This window comes from Cervus elaphus, chromosome 16 (assembly GCF_910594005.1).
Source record: "Cervus elaphus chromosome 16, mCerEla1.1, whole genome shotgun sequence".
Lineage (NCBI taxonomy): Eukaryota > Metazoa > Chordata > Mammalia > Artiodactyla > Cervidae > Cervus > Cervus elaphus.
In genome coordinates, this window is record NC_057830.1 from 27168352 (window position 1) to 27193051 (window position 24700).

At 37.7% G+C, this 24700-nt stretch overlaps 1 protein-coding gene across 1 annotated transcript in view; it reads right to left on the reverse strand.

Moving 5' to 3' along the window:
* The window catches only part of LOC122710226 (centromere protein P), a 225125-nt gene that overhangs the window by 179754 nt on the left and 20671 nt on the right, over nt 1–24700 (reverse strand). The window contains exons 3-4 of the mRNA XM_043927884.1: nt 23161–23249; nt 10335–10423 (exon numbers count right to left, since the gene is read on the reverse strand). Of these exons, the coding sequence (XP_043783819.1) occupies nt 10335–10423; nt 23161–23249 (178 nt within the window). The remainder of the gene's footprint in view (nt 1–10334; nt 10424–23160; nt 23250–24700) is intronic.

Sequence of the window (24700 nt, forward strand, 5' to 3'; positions counted from 1 at the left end):
ACTCTTGTAAACAATTTGGCAGTTTATTAGAAATTTAAACATATTTTTACCATATGACCCAGCAACCCCACTTCTGGTTTTTACTCTAGAAAAAAGAGTTTAAATTCACATAAAAACCTCTACTGAGCAGTATTATTCATAATCACCAAAAGTGGAAATAACCTGAATGCCCTCCAGTAGATGAATGTATAAATAAAATATTATCCATACAAAGGAATACTACTCAGAAATGAAAAGATAGATGAATCTCAAAGGCATTATGCTAAGGAAAGAAGCCGATCTCAAAAGGTTACATGATTTCATTTATTTGACATTTCATAAAACGAAAAATTGTAGTAATGAAGATCAGAGCAGGCTTTGCTATGGGTTGGGGTATAAGGGAATTTTTGCATTGATGGAAGTGTTTAGTATCCTGATTGTAGTGAGTACATGGAAACCATCTAATCATACAGAAGGAAAAAATTAAATAAAATGAATGGAGCCACAGGGACATGTAGGACAACACCAAAAGATTTTATATTCATGTTGACAGAGACCCAGAAGAAAAGGAGAAAGAATGTTGATTGAAAAAAATATTTGGAAAAATAGTGGCTAAAAACTTGCCAAATTAGGTAAAAAGATACAAACTTACAAATTCAAGAAGCTCAAAAAATCCAGAGAGGATAAACTCAAAGAAATCCATGCTTAAATGTATCATAACCAAACTACTAAAAATTAAAAAGAAAACTTCATAAATCAGTTAAAGGAAAATAGACACATGCCATATAGAGTAACAAAGATTCAAAGAGAATAGATTTCTCAACAGAAACCATGGAGGCCAGAAGGAAGTCAACTCAGATTTCAATATCTAGTGCAAATATCTTTAATAAATGAAGGTATAATAATGATATTCTTAAAAGAAAATGAAAAGAATTTGTCCAACTCATCCTACTCAAAAGGAAATGATGCTAGAGGGAAACTGGTAATATCAGAAATGAATAAAAACAACCCAAATCATAAAAATCTGCATAGTGATATTAGACTGTTAAAATATATTAAAACCCAGAAAGTAATAATTATAATATTATCTGATGGGGTTACAATGTATGTAGGAGTATAGGATGGCTATAATATGAAGAGATAGGAGTGTAAAGGGACCTATTTAGTACAAAATTTCTATTTGAAGTGGTAAAATATTTATTCTAAGTAGATGGTGATCCCTACATCAACCAGTTATATATATATACATATATATAAAATACACACATAATACACATTTAGATATATTATTTTAATATATATACTTATAATATGTAAGAGATATAGAAAAAAGTCAAATTAAAGTGGAATTTTAAAAAATATTCAAAGAATCCGGAAAAGATACAGAAGGGGAAAATATAAGAAAAAAACAAAGAGAACAAAAACTGCTGGGTAGATCCCAATCCAAACAGATCAACAATTACCTTAAATGGAAATAAATCAAAGATCTAAATGTGAAAGGCAAAATTATAAAAATTTCTAAAGATTTTGAAAAGAGCCTTCACGACCTGAGGTTAGGCAAAAAGTTTTCTGATATCATATCAAAACATAAGCAAAAAAAAAAATAAAGGCAAACTGTGATCTTGAAACCAAAATATTGTGTTCTTTGAAAGATACTGTTAAGAAAATGAAAAGACAAGCTATGGAAATGGGAGAAATATTTAGAAATTTCAAATATGATAAAGGACTTGTATGCAGGTATGCAGAGTATATAAAGAACTCTCAAAACAATAGTGAGAAACAACCTAAAGAAGCAATATAAGAAAAAAAACATGTGCAGGAACATGAGATTCTACTACACTTCTACTAGAATGGATAAATTAAAAAATACATGCATACCAAGTCCTGGAGACCATGCAGAGCGATAGGAACTCTCATATGTTGCTGGTGGAAATGCAAAATGGTAAAAGCCTCTGGAAAACAGCTTGACAATTTCTTATAACAAACAAAACAAAACATGTGCTTATCACATGACCCAACAGTCCAACTCCCAAGTATTCATCCTAGAGCAGAAATCAGTAAACTTTCCTTAAAACATCAGATAGTAAATACATCAAGTTTGCAGACAATGTGGTCTGTATTATAACACTGTAAACATTAATTCACTCTGATATTTTACAATGAAAGTAACTACAGACAATACTTAAGAAATGGACATGACTGCGTTTCAATAAAACTTCTCTTATAAAGACAGGTAGCTGGGGACTTCCCTGGTGGTCCAGTGGTTAAGATTCCACACTTCCAGTGCAGGGGGCACAGGTCTGACCTCTGGTTGTGGAACTAAGATCCTGCATGCTGCACAGTGCACAGCCAAATAAATTATAATTGACCTGACTCTTAAAAAAGACTAAGCAAATGATCTGTGAATCAAAGTTTGCCCATCTCTGCCTAAGAAGAATGAAAACTTACGCTCACACAAAACCCTTCACACAAACGTTTAGAGCATCTGTATTCATAATAGCAAAAATCTAGAAACAACCCAAATGTCCTTCAGTGAGTAAATGGATAAACAAACTGTGGAATATGCATGTAACACAATACTACTCAGTAATAAAAAGAAAAAGCTATTGATACACACAAAAACATGAATTAATCTCAACGGAATTAGCTTGAGTGAAATAAACTAGTCTTGAAAGTTTACACACCATGTGATTCCACCTGGAAAAGGCTAAATTCTACTGATGAAGAACATACCAAAGATAATGCCTATAAGGGGGAGTAATGGTCATATCTAAAAAGGTGAGCATGAGAGTTTTTTAGTATTACGGAATTGTTACTTATTCCGATTATAGTGGCAGTTTTATGAATTTACATTTGTGCTAAATTGACAAGACTTCTATGACAGAAAGTCAATTTTGTTCTATGATAATTGAAGTGTACTAAAAAAATTATGAAAGAAGAGAAAAAAGGAGGGAAGGAAGGAGAGAGGGAGGGAGGGAAGAAAGAAGGAAGGAAGCAAAAAGGAGAGGAAGAAAGGAAAGACAGAAAAGGAAGAAAGGGAAGAAAGAAGAGAAAAGAGAAAAATTATGAAAGAAGTCACACAGAGAACTTTGAGGAATGACTGGTCCTGACAGTGAGGTTAAAAGATTAGTGAGTGGACGGCTTTAATATCTGATTAGACAATTTGAAACAATAATTATCTCCTTTACTGGAATATACATGTGAGGAGATCACCTAGAATAATTACATGGAAAAACAATCATTAAAAAAAGATTATTTTTAAAATAGATAAGAAAATTTGAAAATCAGACACATAGAACTTTTACAAATGACAAGTACTGTCAGTGAAATTATAGACTCAATGGATAAGCAAAGAGCTTTCCTGGTGGCCCAGTGGTAAAGAATCCGTCTGTCACTGCAGGAGACGTGGGTTCAATCCCTGGGTCTGGCAAGATCCCCTGGAGAATGAAATGGCAACCCACTCCAGTATTCTTGCTGGGAAATCCAGCAAGAATATGGACAGAGGAGCCTGGTGGGCTACAGAGCTGCAAAACAGTCAGATATGACTTAGTGACTAAACAACAACATGGATAAATGAGTATGAAGAGATGCTCAAACATCATCAATTACTAGAGAAATGCAAATCAAAATTAAAAGAGGTACCATCTCACAACAGACAGTATTGCCATCACTAATACAAATAACAAATCTTAGAGAGGGTATGGAGAAAAGGGAACCTTCTTACAGTGTTGGTGACAATATAAGTTGGTACGGCCACTGTGGAAAACAGCATGGAGGTTCCTCAGAAAACTAAAAACAGAATTACCATATGATCCAGCAATCCCATTCCTAAGCATATACCTGGACAAAACTATAATTAAAAAAGACACATGGGAGTTTCCCTGGGGGCTCAGTGGTCAAGAATCTGCCTGCCAGTGCAGGAGACGTGGGTTTGATCCCTTACCTGGGAAGATCCCACATGCTGCGGAGCAGCTAGGCCTGTGTGCCACAACTATTGAGCCTGTGCACTAGAATGGGAGAGCCAAAACTGCCAAAGTTGGCACACTCTAGAGTCTGTGCTCCACATCAAGAGGGGCCACCATAATGAGAAGCTCGCACACCACAACTAGAGAGTTGACTGGCATGCCGCAACTAGAAAAGCCCACACAGCAATGAGGACACAGCACAGCCAAAAATAAATAAATGAGAATGCATCTTAAAAAAAAAAGACATATGCACACTATGCTCATAGCAGCACTACTGACAATAGCCAAAACATGGAAACAATGTAAACACCAATCAACAGATGAATGGAGAAAGATGTGATATACATACACAAGGGAGTACTACTCAGCCACAAAAAATTATGAAGTAATGCCATTTGCAGCAATACGGATGCAACTAGAGATTATCATAATACTAAGTGTACTAAGTCAGAATGAGAAAGACAAATACCACACGATATCACTTATATGTGGGAACTAAAATATGGCACAAAAGAACCTATTTACAAAACAGAAACAGACTCACAAACATAAAGAACAGACTTGCAGTTGCCAGGTGGGAGAGGGGAGGGAAAAGAATGGACTAGGAGTTGGTTAGTAGATGCAGAGGACAAGGGATGCACAGCACAGAGAAGTATATTCAATACCCCGTGATAAACCATAATGGAAAAGAATATAAAAAGAATGTATATACGCGTATAATGAGTCACTGTGCTGGACAGCAGAGATTGGCTCAACACTGTAAATCAACTATATTTCAATTTAAAAAAAAGACTCAATGGACACGGGTTTAAGAGCAGATTATGGGAAACTGGGATTGACATCACACTACTATATATAAAATGGGCTTCCCAGGTGATACTAGTGGTAAAGAACCTATCTGCCAATGCAGGAAATGTAAGAGATGTGGGTTTGATCCTGGAGTCAGGAAGATTCCCTGGAGGAGGGCATGGTAACCCACTCTAATATTCTTGCCTGGAGATTCCCACAGACAGAGGAGCCTGGTATTGTAAATCAACTACATTCCAATAAATTGTTTTTTAAAAGAGGTTAGTCAGAAAATGAAGAAATAATTACTGAACCAAAATACATATCTGAGGAACAATCAGAAATAAGCACAAAGTTATGAAGAGACAGAAAATATAAAGAGTAAGATGGATACAGAAGATAAAAAGATAGTATGTCCCAAATTCTAGATTGAGAATCAGAGAAAATTAAGAAGCAGTTCCACTTCTACTAAAAATGTAAAAATTTGCAGAGAGGGCCACAATCACGGAAATCTGAATAATCTATAAAATCATAACCTTTTTGAGCCCATCAAAGATCTGAATCACAAGGCAACCAAATAAATTAATATTTTTCTTCCTCAAAGGAGAAAACAGGACACACATACTATTCACCCTTGGTTAAACACAGGGGAGGGAAGCAGCCGCCATAGAAGTGGGTAACAAGAAATTAGCTAAAATTTCTGTGAATTCTCAAAGGACAGTTGTGGGGTGGATGTCATTTTGGAACAGATGGGAACCCCAGGCACAAAAGAACTCCACCAGAAAGACCATGGCAGGAGCCCAGCAAGAGCTCTCCTCAGTGGCACAGGCACAAGCACGTGATCAGCTGCTCCTGGGGTTCAAAATGAAGCCAGAACTTTTCTCTGGTAGGAAGCAAAAACTATAAATTGCTAAAGAAGCAGCAGGAAAGCAATGCAAGAATAAAATCCCTTTTTTCCAAGAGAGGAATAAAAGTCATACCCACTTGACCCTGGGGGAAGGGAAGAAAATGCTCAGGTTACAAAGAGAAAGATCCATTGCTTTGTAAAGGAGGACAGAAATTAAATACCACTGTTCCATGGGAGGGGTACAAAACCTTTTGGGTGCAGGATCCTACACTAAAACCAAGCATAATCCTGTCACCACAGGAGTGGGTGGGAAGGACAAGGAACTCTCTCCAATCCAAGACCAACCCTAGACTCAGGCTGAGTTTGGCTGCACTGGAAACAGCAAGGAAAACTGGCATTCTCAATCTCCAAGGTGCAGGTCCATAGGATCTGCCCAATATTAAGGATGAACCATGGAACATAGATCTCCCTTTGTTCCCACCATGAGGCTAGCACCAAGAAACAAGCATCAACACCTACTGCTGGAGAGTGTCAAATGCAGGGAGAAACATTCCCCTCTGAGATACAGATGTATCAGTTCAGTTCGGTTCAGTGGCTCAGTCTTGTCCGACTCTTTGCGACCCCATGAATCGCAGCATGCCAGGGCTCCCTGTCCATCATCAACTCCCGGAGTTTACTCAAACTCATGCCCATCAAGTTGGTGATGCCATCCAGCCATCTCATCCTCTGTCGTCCCCTTCTCCTCCTGCCCCCAATCCCTCCCAGCATCAGGGTTTTTTCAAATGAGTCAGCTCTTCGCATGAGATGGCCAAAGTATTGGAGTTTCAGCTTCAACATCAGTCCTTCCAATGAACACCCAGGACTTATCTCCTTCAGGATGGACTGGTTGGATCTCCTTGCAATCCAAGGGACTCTCAAGAGTCTTCTCCAACACCATAGTTCAAAAACATCAATTTTTCGGTGCTCAGCTTTCTTCACAGTCCAACTCTCACATCCATACAGGACCACTGGAAAAACCATAGCCTTGACTAGACAGACCTTTGTTGGCAAAGTAATGTATCTGCCTTTTAATATGCCATCTAGGTTGGTCATAACTTTCCTTCCAAGGAGTAAGTGTCTTTTAATTTCATGGCTGCAGTCACCATCTGCAGTGATTTTGGAGCCCCAAAAAATAAAGTCTGACACTGTTTCCACTGTCTCCCCATCTATTTCCCATGAGGTGATGGGACCAGATGCCATGATCTTAGTTTTCTGAATGTCGAGCTTTAAGCCAACTTTTTCACTCTCCTCTTTCACTTTCATCAAGAGGGTTTTTAGTTCCTCTTCACTTTCTTCCGTAAGGGTGGTGTCATCTGCATATCTGAGGTTACTGAAGGAATTACTAAAAGTTGAGAGTGAAGCTAGAACAATGATGAAAACCTTCCAGCTCCCTAAACTCTATTCCAAACATAAGGAAGAACTAAATTTGAAGTTGAGTTTGAATTCACTGTTGGAAGAATTTGAAATCTTTAGTGACTAAAGTTAATAAAAGAAAGAAAAACCCCAAACCAGCTCAACTGCTGACTATCTTGAATTAAACCCCATACTAACAGGCTGATAAGAGAAATGTGCCCATTTCTGGGCATAAATACTATTTGTTTCAGTCTCTATTGAAATGTCCATCAACAGATGGACATTTACTGATGTACATCAGTCAATAAAAAATTATGAGACACAGAAATTCAAGAAAAGATGAACTATTGTAGACAATAGTTCACAGTGACAACAGTAACATAGTGATAGCAATATTATTACTATTAGTTAATGGTAACTAACAGTAATAGTTCTGTAGTCACCAGAATTGAACTCAAAGATGACTCAAATGTTGATAATATTAGATATAGGCTTTAAAATAACTATGATTTAAAATCACAGAGAAAGAATAAGAACAGTGGCTGCTAGGAGTTGGGCAAAGAAGGAAATGGGGAGCTATGGCTTAATGGGTATGGAGTTTCAATTTTACAAGATGAAAAGAGTCATGGAGATGCATGGTGATGATGACTGTATAACATTATGAATTTATTTAATACCACTGAACTATAAATCTAAATCTGTAAAAGCTCTCTGAATTTTACTAATATCAATGTTCTGGTTTTGACAGTATACTACAATTATACAAGATGCTACCACTCTCAGAGGCTAGATGAGGGTATATAGAATCTTCCTTATATATGGTTTTCACTGCAACTTCTTGTGAGTCTATAATTATTTCTAAACTCAAAGTTTAAAACATGTAAGAAAGATGAAATAAGAGTCACAAAATATTTATAATTGCTGAAAGTCCCTAATGGATAGCTGCAGGTTAATTATAATATTATTTTTATAGATCCATGTATCCCTCCACTTCTCAAAAGTTTGAGTGAATCCACTTTACTTTTTATTTTTAAATTATTTATTTAATCATGGGGCTTCCCTGGTAGCTCAATTGGTAAAGAATCTGCCTGCAATACAGGAGACACTGGATCAATTCCTGGGTCAGGAAGATCCCCTGGAAAAGGGAATGGCTACCCACTGCAGTATTTTGGCCTAGAGAATTCCATGGACTATATAGTCCATGTGGTCAACTTTCACTTTCACTTGTCATTTATTTATGGCTGTGCTTGGTCTTCCTTGCTATGAAGGCTTTTCTCTAGTTGCAGGGATCAAGGGCTACTCTTCATTGCAGTGTGTAGTCTTCCCATTGCAATGGCTTCTCTTGTGGAGTACAGGCTCTAGAACACATGGGCTTCAGTAGGTGTGATTCCTGGGCCCCAGAGCACACGCTCAATAGTTGTGGTGCATGAGCTTAGCTGCTACACAGCATGTGGGATTTTCCCAAACCAGAACCCATGTTTCTGCTTTGGTAGGCAGATTGTTTACACTGAGCCAGCAAGGAAGCCTCACACCACTTTACTTCTACCAAAGATTTACATTATTACCTCTTCTTGATAATCAAAAGAAATCTGAAAGAATCTTCACTTTTACAAAAAAAGGTGAAAAGTAAGAATAGCATTCAGGGTTTGTTTTGCAGTAAGCCAACACGCACCCTGAGCAGCAAGACTGCTACCACTAAGCTCCTTCCCCAGAAACCACACTCAGCATCGCAGCATCAAACTGTGAACTGTGTCTGTGACTATCTGTGCTATATCTTGACTTATTCTGCACATCTATTAGCAAAAACTGTCCAGAGGTAACAGCTTCTTTGCTTTACACTATTTTGGCTTACAAAAGGTTTCATAGGAATGCTCTATTTTTGGAAAGCAGTAGGAACCTATATTTGAAAATTTCCATAATAAAGCATTAAAGAAAAAAATAACTATGATTAATAAATTAAAAGATCTAGTAAGAAAGCTAGATGATATTCATCAAAAATGGGGAATTTAAGCAAAGAAAAAAATTAAGAATCAAATTAAAACACTAGAAATTTTAAAAAAAAGTACTTTAGAGATGACAAATCCCTTCAGTGAGCTCATTGCAGACTGGACTTCAGAACTTGAAGATAACGTAATACATCAAATGTTTTAACATATAAGTAATCAGAGTTGGAGAAGAAGAAAGAGAACAGGACAGAAAAAGTATCTCAAATGATATAGTTAGAAATGTTCACATAAACACTCTCTAGAAATAGCACAAACTGTCAAAAAAAATTAATAGAAAGATATGAAAGCAGCCCAAAAAATGCATGCACACACAAAAACAATATAGCAGACTTCTTTTCACAACCTATGTACTCCAGTAGACATTGGAAAGATTTCCTTAAAGATGTGTAAGAAAAATTGTCAATCCAACTGTCAAAGGTCAACAATAAATTCCTGGTTTGCCCTCCCATCTTTCAGTTTTCTAAATCCTTTGCAGGATCCTTCAAATCTATTCAACATACATTTTAGAATTCTTCAAGGTTCAGTTTCAATCCTTTCCCTATTTTCTACATTCTCTCCACAGGCAATTTCATTCTTGCTCAAAGTTTTAACTTTACCCACTGGTAGAAAACCCCAGTGTTTATATCTACTACTTACATCTCTTCTTAGCTGCCTACTTCTTATTTTTACTTTAGTGTTTCAAAGGCACTTATGTTCAACATGTCTAAACTGAAGTCACAATCTCATTTGACATGCTCTTCTTGCCACTTTTCCTGTCTCAACAAATGCAATCACCATCATCAAGGAATTATCATTTGTCAGTGACTCCTGACCCCTCTTTTTCAACCAACATCACGCCTATTCAATGGTGCTTCCTAAATATACCCCATCTACCCAGTCCTCTACCTCAACCACCATTAGTCTAGTCCAAACTACAAATTTCTGTTTCCCTGAACTGTTTTAATGGGCTAGTCACCGATCCTCCTGTATCCAATTTTGCACCCCTTAAATCCCTTCTCCCTGCAACATCAAGAACAATCTTTTCCCGGATGTCAAAATTTTGCCTCCCTTAGGCTCTGTTTAAAATCTTTCCGTACCTTTACATTTGTCACAGGACTATGGTCAAGGTCCAAAATTCATAATGTGGACCTTACAGACATTGCTAACTGCATCTTATCCCACACCCCCAGTCACTCTGCCCTCCTGTCAGCTGCTAACAGATGTCATGCTCCCCCTTAGTACAGTGCCTACACAGCAGGACCAAAAATGGTGTTATGCTTTCAGAAGTATTTTGATATTTACTTATCAACAAAAAGAATAGGTAAACTTAAAATTGTAATCTGAAAGAAATATCTTTATAAAAAAAAGTAAATACCTTACCTAGACACAAATTGACTTAATTCTGAATATTCAGTGGGCTCCATTATTATGCTGAGGTCAGTGATAACAGAAGATAAACTCTCCTTATCCTAAAATAAGAACAAAAAAATAAAGCTTTTTTTTTTTTAATCAAAGCACAGTCAACTTTTAAATAAGGAGAAAAAACTACTTTCAAAATACGCCAAATAGTAGCCAATAAAAAGTACTGCAAATATGGGTTACTTAAAAAATTTTTTTTTATTGGAGTACAGTTGGTTTACAATGTTGTGCTAATTTCACATGCACAGCAAAGTGAATCAGTGATACATACACAGACATCTGCAGTTTTGGTTTTTTTTTACGATTCTTTCCCCACATAGATCATTACAGAGTACTGAGTAGAATTCCCTGTGTTACAGCCCTTATTAGTTATCCATTTTATATGTAAAATCAAGGTTTTCTCCTTTATTCTAGTAAATTTTCTCATACTATATATTTACCTATCATTTCTGTTTCACTTTTTTGGTTGTTTTTGGAAAAATGACACACATCTTAATTTTGTCTTCCAGATTTTTCGTCTTTTCAATTGTACTTGTAAGTGATTTTTCTCAAGCCTATCCTCCATATTCTACTCCTAGCTACTCCTAATTTAGCTCTCAGCACTATAATCATTTTATTCTTCCTTCCTTCGTTTCTTTCTCTCAGCTCTCTTTCCCTTTTATTCAGTTTTCTTTGAATGCTTTCATTTAAGAATGTAAACAGTTACAATATAGCATGTTCCTGCATTTCCTGGATTCATTCTTTCAAAGAGACTTTAACTCCATTTGCTAATTCCTTTCATGGCAAGAATCCTAAATGATGATGAACAAACTCTGCACCATCTTTGTGCTGTGTACTCTGTGGATCTTTTTTGTTTACAGGAGTAGATCCAGCAATTTCTGCTATTTCCAAAGGATACAGGATGAACAGATAAATGATTGATTCTTCCCCATTTGTCTGGTTGTATCTGACTTTTCAGTATTTTCAGCTGCTGGAGAAATGGATATTATTTGCTTATAATCTCTGTTTAGTTTTTCAGCTGCTCAAGAATATAGTGGGAATTATTAGGAGCAGCTGTAGTTAAAATAGACTATGGGCATCTACTACCATATCTAATCAGAAACAAATTTCCAGAACACTCTTACAACTCAATAATAAAAAGACAAATAACCCAATTAAAAACTGGGCAATGGATCTCAACGGACATTTCATCAGAGATGATAATACAAACGGCCAATAAACTTAGGAAAAAATGCTCAACATACAGTGATAGCTGACTTCCATCTGACCCAGTAATTTCCTGGTGGTGGTGGTGTAGTTGCAAAGTTGTGCCCAACTCTTGTTACTCTAAGGACTGTAGCCCACCAGTCTCCTCTGTCCATGAGCTTTCAAGGCTAGAATACTACAGTGAGTTTCTATTTCCTTCTCCAGGGAATTTTCTCAACCCAAGGACTGAACCCAAGTCTTCTGCATTGCAGGTGGTCTCCTGCCTAGCAGGTGGATTCTTTACCACTGAGCCTAAGGAAATCCCATAGTCATTCTCTACCTAGATATACACAAGAAAAATTAAAACACATGTCCACTGAAAAACTTATACACATGAGTAGTTTCAGAAGTGTTATCCATAACAGCCAAAAGGAAAAAACAAACCACCAAATGTTTCTTAGCTGATGAATGAAGAAGCAAAATGTGATACATCCTCACAATACAGCTAGAAAAAAAGAATGAAGTAACAATAAATGTGATAACATGAATGAATGAATCCTGAAAACACTGGTGCTAAGTAAAAGAAATTGGTCAAAAAAAGACCAAAAATTATGCAACTCCATTTTTTATGAAGTGCCAGAATAGGCACATCTATAGAGACAAAAGATATGGATAAGTTAGGTTTGGGCAGAAGAAGGGAAAATGAGGGGTGATAAAGAAGATGAGGTTTTTCTTTGAGGTAATAAAAAAGTTCTAAACTGGATGTGATGGTTGCACAAATCTGAACAGAATAAAAACTGCTGAATGTATACCTTAAATGGATGAATTATATGTTATGTGAACTGCATCTCATATAAAGCTATGATAACACCCCCCAACACACACACAAAAGAAAGGAAAGAAAAAATCTCAGAGGAATAGCTTGTCTTTGTTTGAGTGTGTGTGTGTGTTTTGGATTTTGGCCTTTTACCCATTAGAATAGGCAAATTACCTTGTCATTATAGAGCCTACGATTTATATGTTTTCGATATTATTACCTTATTAGATATGATTTGCAACTATTTTCTCCCATTCAGCCTTGTCATTTTGTTTACGGTTTCCCTTGCTGTGCAGAAACTTTTTAGTTTCACATAGTTCCACTTGTTCATTTTTGCATTTGGTGTCAAATCTAAAAAGTCATTGCCAGAGTGATGTCAAAAGGCTTAACATCTATGTTTTCTTCTAGCATTTTTAGGGTCTCAGGTCTGACATTCAAATTTTTAACCTATTTTGAGTTAATATTGTTACTTGTTAATTTGAGTTAGGTTTTGTGTATGATGTAAGAGTGATCCAGTTTCATTCTTTGGCATGTGGCTATCCAGTTGTTCCAACACCATTTACTGAAGAAACTATCCTTTCCCCATTCTATAGTCTTTGCTCTGTAGACATAAAGTGAGAGTCAAAGTCACTCAGTTGTGTCTGACTCTTTGTGACCCCATGGACTCTATCAGTTCAGTTCAGTCACTCAGTCGTGTCTGACTCTTTGTGACCCCATGAATCACAGCACGCCAGGCCTCCCTGTCCATCACCAACTCCCGGAGTCCACCAAACCCATGTCCATCAAGTCGGTAATGCCATCCAACCATCTCATCCTCTGCCATCCCCCTCTCCTCCTGCCCTCAATCTTTTGCAGCATCAGGGTCTTTTCCAATGAGTCAGCTCTTCGCATTAGGTGGCCAAAGTATTGGAGTTTCAGCTTCAACATCAGTCCTTGAACTGATCCAGGAACACCCAGGACTGATCTCCTTTAGGATGGAATGGTTGGATCTTCTTGCAGTCCAAGGGACTCTCAAGAGTCTTCTCCAACACCACAGTTCAAAAGCATCAATTCTTCAGTGCTCAGCTTTCTTCACTGTCCAACTCTTATATCCATACATGACCACTGGAAAAACCATAGCCTTGACTAGACAGACCTTTGTTGGCAAAGTAATGTCTCTGCTTTTTAATATGCTGTCTACGTTGGTCACAACTTTCCTTCCAAGGAGTAAGCGTCTTTTAATTTCATGGCTGCAGTCACCATCTACAGTGATTTTGGAGCCCCCCAAAATAAAGTCTGACACCGTTTCCACTGTCTCCCCATCTATTTCCCATCAAGTGATGGGACCAGATGCCATGATCTTAGTTTTCTGAATGTCGAGCTTTAAGCCAACTTTTTCACTCTCCTCTTTCACTTTCATCAAGAGGCTTTTTAGTTCCTCTTCACTTTCTGCCATAAGGGTGGTGTCATCTGCATATCTGAAGTTATTGATATTCCTCCTGGCAATCTTGATTCCAGCTTGTGCTTCTTCAAACCCAGCGTTTCTCATGATGTACTCTGTATATAAGTTAAATAAGCAGGGTGACAATATACAGCCTTGACGTACTCCTTTTCCTATTTGGTACCAGTCTATTGTTCCATGTCCAGTTCTAACTGTTACTTCCTGACCTGCATATAGGTTTCTCAAGAGGCAGGTCAGGTGGTCTGGTATTCCCATCACCTTGAGAATTTTCCACAGTTTATTGTGATCCACACAGCCAAAGGCTTTGGCAAAGTCAATAAAGCAGAAACAGATGTTTTTCTGGAACTCTCTTGCTTTTTTGATGATCCAGTGGATGTTGGCAATTTGATCTCTGGTTCCTCTGCCTTTTCTAAAACCAGCTTGACCATCTGGAAGTTCATGGTTCACGTATTGCTGAAGCCTGGCTTGGAGAATTTTGAGCATTACTTTACTAGCGTGTGAGATGAGTGCAACTGTGTGATAGTTTGAGCATTCTTTGGCATTGCCTTTCTTTGGGATTATAATGAAAACTGACCTTTTCAGTCCTGTGGCCACTGCTGAGTTTTCCAAATTTGCAGGCATATTGAGTGCAGCACATTCACAGCATCATCTTTCAGGATTTGAAATAGCTCAACTGGAATTCCATCACATCCACTAGATTTGTTTGTATTGATGCTTTCTAAGGCACGCTTGACTTCACATTCCAGGATTTCTGCCTCTTGGTGAGTGAGCATACCATCGTGATTATCTGGGTCATAAAGATCTTTTTTGTACAGTTCTTCTGTGTATTCTTGCCACCTCTTCTTAATATCTTTTGCTTCTGTTAGGTCCCTACCATTTCTATCCTTTATCAAGCCCATCTTTGCATGAAATGTTCCCTTGGTATCTCTAGTTTTCTTGAAGAGATCTGTAGTCTTTCCCATTCTGTTGTTTTCCCCTATTTATTTGCACTGATCACTGAGAAAGTCCTTCTTATCTCTCCTTGCTCTTCTTTGGAACTCTGCATTCAAATGGGAGTACCTTTCCTTTTCTCCTTTGCTTTTCGCTTCTGTTCTTTTCACAGCTATTTGTAAGGCCTCCTCAGACAGCCATTTTGCTTTTTTGCATTTCTTTTCCACAGGGATGGTCTTGATCCCTGTCTCCTGTACAATGTCACAAACCTCTATCCATAGTTCATCAGGCACTCTAGTGCCTGATCTAGTCCCTTAAATCTATTTGTCACTTCCACTGTATAATCATAAGGGATTTGATTTAGGTCATACCTGAATGGTCTAGTGGTTTTCCCTACTTTCTTCAATTTAAGTCTGAATTTGGCAATAAGGAGTTCATGATCTGAGCCACAGTCAGCTCCCGGTCTTATTGTTGCTGACTGTATAGAGCTTATCATATATATCCTTTATTATTTTGAGGTATATTGCCTCTATACTCACTTTGTTGAAATGATTAAATGGTTAAATTTGCTAAATGGTTGTTGACATTAATCAAATGCTTTTTTGGCATGTATTGAGATAATCATATTAATTTTTTATCCTTCTTTTTCTGTTAATGTGGTATACACATCAATTGATTTGCAAGTTTTGAACAATCTCTGCATCCCTGAAATAAATTTCACTTGATCATCATGTATGATCCTTTTAATGCATTGTTGAATTTAGTTTTTAATTTTATTAAGGATTTTTGCATCTACGTTCACCAGGGACATTGGGTTTTAATTTTCTTCCTTGTGCCTTGTCTGTTTGGGGTATCAGAGTAATGCTGGCCTTATACAGTGAGTTCAAAGTGCTCTTCCTCTGCTTTTTGGAACAGTTTTAGAAACACTGGTATTAATGCTTTAAATGTTTGGTACAGTCATCAGTAAAACCTTCTGGTCCTGGATTTCAGTTAGTTGGGAGGTTTTAAATTACCGATTCAATCTCCCTGTTAGTAATTAGTCTGTTCAGATTTTCTACTTCTTCCTGACTCAGCCCTGGAAGGTTGTTTTTAGCTGCTTATCCCTTTGTCGGTGCATAACTGTTCACAGTGGTCTCTTATGATCCTGTGTTTTCCTGTGGTAGCAGCTGTAATGACTCCTCTTTCATTTCTGAGTTTTAAGTCTTTCTTCTTTTTCTTGGTGTATCTATTTATTCAGTTTTGACTATCCTTTCAAATTACCAGCTCTTAGTTTCATTGATCTTTTCTAACGTCTTTTTAGTTCCTATTTCATTTTCTTCTGCTCTGATCTATGTTCCGAGTTTTCCTTGTTTTGGCCACACTGCATGGCTCGTGGGGTATTAGTTCCTAGGGATCAAACCCAGGCCCTCTGCAGTGAGACTGCAGAGTCCTAACCACTAGACTGCCAGGCAATTCTGTTGATATATGTTATTTATTCCCTTCCTTCTGTTATTTTTGGGTTTCATATCTTTGATACTGGAATATAGTCGATTAACAATGTTGTGGTATTGTCAGGTGGAGAGCAAAGGGACTCAGCCATACTTCCATAAATAATTACTGTAGTTAGTTGTTTTTACTACTTTTGTCTTTTAACCTTCATACTAGCTTTATAAGTGATTAATTCACTACCTATCCTGACTTGCCGCAGTCCATGGGGTCATAAAGAATCAAACACAACTTAGTAATTGAACAACAACAATTATATATTTACATTTACCACTGAGATTTATACTTTCATATTTTCCTGTTAACAATTTACTGACCTTTCTTTTCAGCTTAAGGAAATCCCTTTAACATTTCTCTTAAGGCTGGTTTAGTGGTGATAAACTCCTTTAGCTTTTGCTTATCTGCAAAACTATTTTATCTCTCCTTCAATTCTGAATCATAACTTTGCCAGGCTTAATCTTGGTTGGAAATTATTTTCTTTCAGCACGTTGAATACATCCTGCCACTCTCCTCTCATCTGCAAAGTTTCTGCTAAAAAACCTGCTGAAAGTTTTTAGGGGGTTCCCTTATATATAACAATTGTTTTTCTCTTGTTTTTGCTTTTAAGAGTCTCTTCTTGGTTTCAAATTTTGGTATTTTGATTTTAATGTGTCTCTGCGTGGGGTTTTGGGGGGGTTTCTCTAACATGGAACTCACTGGGGTTCCTGGATCTGAAGAACTGTTTTTACAGTTTAGGGAAGTTAAATTGCCACCATTATTTGTTATAGTATGTTTTTGTACCCTTTCTCTTCTCCTTCTGGGATGCCTATAATGTCAATGTTAGCATGCTTCATTTTATCCCATAAATCCCTTAAACTACCTTCATTTTCATTCTTTTTTCCTCTTGTTGCTTTGATCTGGTGAGTTCCTGTGCCCTGTCTTTGAGTTTACTGATCTTTTATTCTCTCTCATGTTGTCAGCAGTTGAAATTCTCTAACATATTTTTCAATTCAGTTACTGTATTCTTCAGCTCCGGGACTTCTGTTTGGAACTTATATTTTCCATATCTTTGTTGAAGTTCTCAATGTATTCATGCATTCCTCTCCTGAGTTTGGTTAGCATCTTTGTGACCATTACTTTGAACTCTTCATCAGGTAAATTACTTATCTCTGCTTCATTAAGGTTTTTTTCCTGAGGTTGTATCTTGTTCTTTCTTGTTTCATTACTCTCTTTCTTCATTTTACCAGATTGTCTTTGTTGGTTTCTATGCATTAGATGAAACAGCCACCTCTTCAGTTTTGAAGGGCTGGCTCTGTGTAGGAGGTGAACCTTATTGTTCAACCCTGCCATTGTTTTTAATTGTCTCACATACCTTTGTGATTACCCAAGCTGTCAATTTTATTTTTTATAGTTCCCAGTAGTTGAACTTGTACCAAGACAAATATTCTTTTTAGTTTCAAAAGTTCCCTATTTTTGGGATCATTTTTTCCAGTTCGTTGGGTTTTAGGGAGAGTAATTACAAAAATACATTCAATTTGTCTCTTACTCCACAAACTGCCACCCATTTGATTTATTGTGCTACATGGACCATAAATGCTGGTACATGTTGATTCTAATATTCTTGCAACTCCTCACAAACAGTACAACAACACTAACAACATCAGACAGTAAATCTGGAGAAAAGAGTTGTATGCTCCAATTGCATATGACAAGAACTGTGCCAACATGGGAAATCATTCAAACATTCTGGGTGCGTTTCCCTATAGAGTAACAGGGTTGACCCAGATAATCTATCAGTTTACTTTTGGTCCCAACATCCTATTTATACGATTTTAGGTCACCTGTGGTTTCTAACACTGTACTACCATGATTTTATAATAACAATATTCTATAATAAGATAGATTTATTAGTTAGGTTAGTTTTAAAGTTTCTGATAGCTAAACATCTCCCTCTAGTGGAAATTTTGTTTTTAAAAATGTTTTAGAACATAAAATATAGCTATTTCTTTACCACTGCTTTTCTATCAGTCTCAACTATAAAAATCTGCCCAATATGTAAAATGGTAAAAGTATTTTAGAAGGCAGTTTGGTACTATCAATCAAAATTTACATGTACATCTCCTTTAACCTGGTGATTCCACTAGAGATATAGTTCTAAGGTATAGAGAGAAACAGAGTGTTCTTAACATAGCTTGGGACAGCATGCTCTTTCTGTAGCAAATTAGGTAAAATTAAGCAGTTCAAAAGCACCTAAACACATTGAAATGTATATAATGACAACTTATGTCCCTTTAGAGATTCAGTGATCACTGAGTTCTAGGTCTTTCAAATTGTATAAACTGTTCTCCTTAGATTTTTTTTCCTGCATCCCCTAAAGTATATGGGACAGAAACTGCTGGTGGTCCCCAATATATGGACTTCTTTCTTGCTCCAATTTGTCCATTGGCCACATGGCCATGCATAATGAAGACTAAATTTCCAGCCTCCCCTGCATTTATTTATTGGCCATTAGAATGCAGGTGAAAATGATGGGTATTACAATTTCTAAAAAATGCTGTTCAATGGAAAAGGTGAGTCCCTGTTTGCCCAGCCCTTTCCCAATGTCTGAAATGCTGAAGTGATAACTGCACCATAACGTGGCACCCACATGGGTGATGGCAGGGCCTGATGGTCATAAAACCACCATACCAGCCCTTGAAAACAGATTTTGCAATTTTGTTTAAGCAAAATAAACTTCTAGTATTCTGAATCTTCCTTTTTTTTTTTTTTAAGTTTCCTATTATATGGAGCACATCTAATTTTAATTCATTAAGCATATGAGCTAACAGTGTAACTGCAGGCCATTACAAAATGGTTATAAAATTTTCAATCATGCTTTGGTAGTATGAGGATCAGAATATTAGCTTAAAGTACTGTTGACAGGGAGGTGAGGTCTGGGCTGGTGTCACCACTGTCTGGTAGGAGGTAGGGAGTGTAGCCACGATAGCATGGGTAGCAGGCCTGTATGGCAGGCCCCACATGGCTCTGGTCCTGTCTATGTGACTTCATGGTGGCCACCCAGGACCATTCAAGTCAAGCCACTGTGGGAACTGCAGTACCAGTTCATGCTAGGAATGCCTCTAGTCAAATAATAGCCATTCTTCAGAAGCACATCATGTTATTTAAAAAAATGTCCCTAAATTGAAACCTTAAGTGTGATCTGACTTCTGATGTGACCAACTTGCCACTTGACGCTTTCCTTCAAAGGATTAAAGTGACCACAAGTATGCAACTTCAACAAAATGAAATTAAAATATTCTATTCTGTTTTATCTCTCAGACCAAAGCCCCACTAATGAGCACACCAATCAACTTCTGGCCACAACCTCTCCTGGAATGTACAGCTGCACTGAGTAGGTTGTTCATCTCAACTTCAGAGTATGGTCTTTTTTCCAACTGGACTCATGTACATGTCCCATACATGTCCCTTGGACTGCAAGGGGATCAAACCAGTCAATCCTAAAGGAAATCAACCCTGATATTCATTGATATATTCACTGGAAGGCCTGATGCTGAAGCTGAAGTTCCAATACGTTGGCCACGAGGCGAAGAGCCTACTCATTAGAAAAGACCCTGATGCTGGTAAAGGTTGAAGGAAGGAGGAGAAGGGGATGACAGAGGATGAGATGGTTGGATGGCATCACCAACTCAATGGACATGAGTTTGAGCAAACTCCGGGAGATGGTGAAGGACAGGGAAGCCTAGCGTGCTGCAGTCCATGGGGTTGCAGAGAGTCGGACACGACTGAGTGACTGAACAACAATTTCCCAAGGATGAGCCTAATTTTACCAGCAATCTGGCTTCTCTCCAGATAACCCAGGGAGTGACTATAAAAAAGATGAATACCAATGGAAGAAAAAGCCTGTAGAAGCCCAAGGCTACTATTAGGTTGATACAAAAGTAACTGAAGTTTTGAACTGTAAATTTTAAATCATTATAACTAGGCTCAAACACATCTTCATTAATCAAAATAGGAACCATTACAATCAGCACATTTTTACCAACGAGAAATAAGTGTTTATTTCTGTAGCATAAAAACTTATGTTTTTGGATTCAACAAACACTTAGAAAGCATTTTCTGCCTCCTGCTGGGTATGGTAACATTTTCCCTGCCAAACGTTGCTGAGATGCTTTGAGAAGGTAGTAGTCAGTTGGCAAGAGGTCAGGTGAATACGGCAGATGAGGCAAAACTTCGTAGTCTGATTCGATCAACCTTGAAGCACTGGTTGTACAACACGGATTTGGGCATTGTTGTGAAGCAGAATTGGACCCATTCTGTTGATCAATACTGGCTTCAGGTGTTGCAGTTTTTGGTGCATCTCATCAATTTGCTGAGCATATTTCTCTGATGCAATGGTTTTGCTGGGATTTAAAAAGCAGGAGTTGATCAGATGGGCAGCAGACCACCAAACAGTGACCATGACTTTCTTCTGGTGCAAGTTTGCTTTGGGAAGTGCTTTGGAGCTTCTTCTCAGTCCAACCACTGAGCTGGTCACTGGTGGTTGTTGCATAAAATCCACTTTTTATCACACATCACAATCTAGTTGAGAAATGGTTCACTGTTGTTGCACAGAATAAGCTAAGACAACACTTCAGAACAACGGTTTTTTAAATTTTCAGTCAGCTCATGAGGCATTCACTTACTGAGCTTCTTCATCTTTACAATTTGCTTTGAATGCCAAATGACCATAGAATGGTTGACACTGAGCTCTTTGGCAATTTCTCATGTAGTTGTAAGAGGGTCAACTTCGATGATTGCTCTCAATTGGTCATCGTCAACCTCTGATGGCCGGCTACTAGGCTCCTCATTTTCAAGGCTCTCGTCTCCTTTGCAAAACTTCTGGAACCACCACTGCACTGTATGCTCGTTAGCAGTTCCTGGGCCAAATGTGGTTTTGATGTTATGAGTTGTCTCTTCTGCTTTATGACCCATTTTGAACGCAAATAAAAAAACTCAAATTTGCTTTTTGTCTAATATCATTTCTATAGTCTAAAATAAATATAAAATAAACAGCAAGTAACAGTTAGCAAAGAAACATAAAGTGAGAAATGCACATTAAAATGATGTACACCATAACCATATTTATTTAAGAATGCATTCCAATATCAAACGGCAAAGTTCAACAATGCAAAACTGCAATTACTTTTGCACCAACCTAACAGGATGCCCCTAAGCAGTTTCCTGGACACGTATACACTGATAGTGCAGACGTTTTAAGACATGGAACTAGATCTCAGAGCTCTGATTCTGCCAACCTGACACAATCTACAGGCCTGGCCATTAATGGAGGCAAGAATGCAGGTAAACATTTGGTGTATCACCACTCTGAGTTTAGGATCACATTAGCCAGAAAGAAAAGGCAGTTGGTCCAACTATGCATCCTTCTAAAATGGGACAACATCCAGGAATTCTGAGGAGTCTGGAGTCCTGGCACGGGCTGTTCATCCTAAACGAGATCAACTCAATTGGGTCCATATTTTATTCTAGCCTTCAGCAGATGATCCGTGAGGTCATGCAGAAGTATAGTATCATCCTAAGAATTTTGCAAGGCTCCAAGGCCTGGTGCCAAACTGCCAGCAGTGAAAGGATACTCATCACCCACGTACCTGACATCCTGCTCAACTGGTTTCGGTAATGCCACACTGAGGATGTTCTAGGTTACTCTGACAGACTAAAGAGAGATACTCTGATGTGGGAGCAAGTTGGAAACTCTGTCATCAGATGAGAGACCTAGTCAGTTCTCAGCCTGCCAGGGTCAGTGGTGACAACCAGGGACATAGACTGCAAAGAGTTCTCAAGAGGCAAAACCTCTAGTGCAGATACCTTGACCCAATCACTCATGACTAGTTGGGGGTAACTTCTAATATAGAAAAAGGCATAGAAAAAGGCACAGCTTGAGGCTATTTCTGTGGCTGAGGATAAGCATGAGGAATCCGGGCACACTACTGTGAATGCAAGCAAGCAGCTTATTCCTATGACTTGGCTGTGACAACTGGTCTACATTCACTTCAGTTATCTGATGAACTGAGGCCAAGGCAACTTGCCTGTCCTTATCTGTTCTTTCCTCTATACATTCTCCCTATAGGCCCAAACTCATAAAACAAACTGACTGAAATTGTTTTTTTGCTATCAAAGCACATGCCCAGACTTGGTTAGTTCTCAAAATTATGCCTGGATCCAACTCTTCTTGGAGCCAGACTTTGAAGATGTCTGAGTCTTGTTCTGCCCTATGCTGACCAGGGGTTGCATGTTAACGTTCTGTCTGTCTGCTTTCTGATTTTATGTGAAAATCCTAGCCAAGAGTATCTTCCTCCAGTGTTGGGCCTCAGTAGATCTGTATAACTTGTTGGCATAACCATGACCATCTTGAAGTCTAATCCTCCAGCCCTGAACAGTCTTCAGATTGTGGTGGTCCCAGACGACCACAATTATAGGAGAGGCCAGAGGAAGAACACCAACTGAGCTACTCACAAATTCCTGCCTCAAAGAAAATGGTGAGATAATAAATGCTCTTTGTTGTTTTAAACTGTTCAATTTGGGAGAAAATGTTAAGCAGCAATAAATAACTAACAGATTACTGATAACTGAGATACCAGCTGACTACTGAGGGCATTCAAGACTGTTCATATGACCTCAGGGCTCACACTGGAATCCCACAAACATCTCATTACCTCTATTTCAATAAAGACTATGCTCTCAGCAATAATACTACCATATGCAGTTGCTGGGGTATTCTTATGTAAAAGAAAAAAATTTTTTTAATGGTACCACTTTGTACAAACATGCTACAAGGGGTCCTGGCTCAGGAATGTCTCCTCAACTCAACCACTGCTGAAGACTGGGGTATGGGGTATTTTTATGTCATAGCAGCAGAATCTGTGTTACCTACCACAACATGTTCCTTAATTTACCTGGATTTCCAGAATCTGAAATTCAAGCTGAAACGTAATCATGTGGCAATTTCCTGATAATCTGTGTCTCTGCAAAACTTTTTTAATACCTATAAATCAGAAAAACAAAGATTTTTGTTTGCAAGTAACAATTTTCTTTAAATATCAATTATTTAATTTTGTGTGGCTATCTATAATACATGTGGGTTTATGTGTGAGAGTGTTAGCATTTGCATTGAAAATACATGGAAGGATATACACCTTTGAGAAATATGATTAAAGATAACTTGTATTTTCTAGTTCTCAATGATACCAAAGATTAAGGTAAGAAATAGAAATATGGTAGTATAACTCTAGACAAATTTGAATTATGATAACTGTTCGTATTTTTCATATTTTCAACATTGTCTGGCTCCAGTTAGACAATAAATTATTATTATTATTTTTTTTAGACAATAAATTAAATCCACGCAATTATCTCAGTTAACTCTCAAAACTTTACTAAAATAGCAAAAGTACTTTTTCAGTATAACATGAATACACTCAAACTCATAAAATGCCCTATTCTTAAGTATACAGCATGAGATAGATATATATATATATATATATGTTTACATGTGTTTCCCAAGTAACCACCACCAAGATCAAGATACAGAAACTTCAACGTATTGCATAAAGTTCCTTCATGCCTTTTCCAAGTTATACATTATGTCTAAGAAAGGAGATAACCATGATTCTGATTTTATTATATTTTTCTAATGAAGTTATTTTTAGAAGGACACAATTTGCTCTTTTTTTAAATGGAGTATAGGTGCTATACAATATATATTACAGGTGGACAATATAGTGATTCACAATATTTAAAGGTTATACTCCTTTACAGTTATTATAAAATATTGGCCATATTCCCCATGTTGTACAATATACCCTTATAGCTTATTTTATACCTAATAGTTTGTACCTCTTAATCTACCCCTGTATTGGCCTTTCTACCAGAAGGGCACAATTCTACAAGGATAAAGAGAAAAAGATGAGAGTAAACTAATTTTTTAAGCTTAAAATCAGATGGATCAGCCAGATATTATGTGAAAAATTGAAACTAACCTGGCAGAGCCAGGAAAATTGAAATCTAAGCCAGCAACGGGAAAAGCTCTGAAACAAGCCCATTCTAAATGCATTCTGGGAATTCTCTAGTGGTCCAGTGGTAAAGAATTCACCTGCCAATGCAGGGGACACAGGTTTGACCCCTGTCCAGGAAGATTCCACATGCTACAGGGCAACTGAGTCCATGCACCTCAACTACTGAGCTGATGCCCTCTAGAGCCTGTGCTCCACAACAAGAGAAACCACTGCAATGAGAAGTCCATGGACAACAAGTGGAGAGTAGCCCCAGCTGGTCACAACTGGAGAAAGCCCACGTGCAGCAACAAAGACCCAGTGTAGTCAAAAATAAAGAAAGAAACAAGCTAAAAAAATTTTTACAGGCATTCTGAATGGGCACCACCACTGAAGTATCTTCTAGGGTAACCCTGGGACTCAAAATAGAAAGACAGACTTTCGC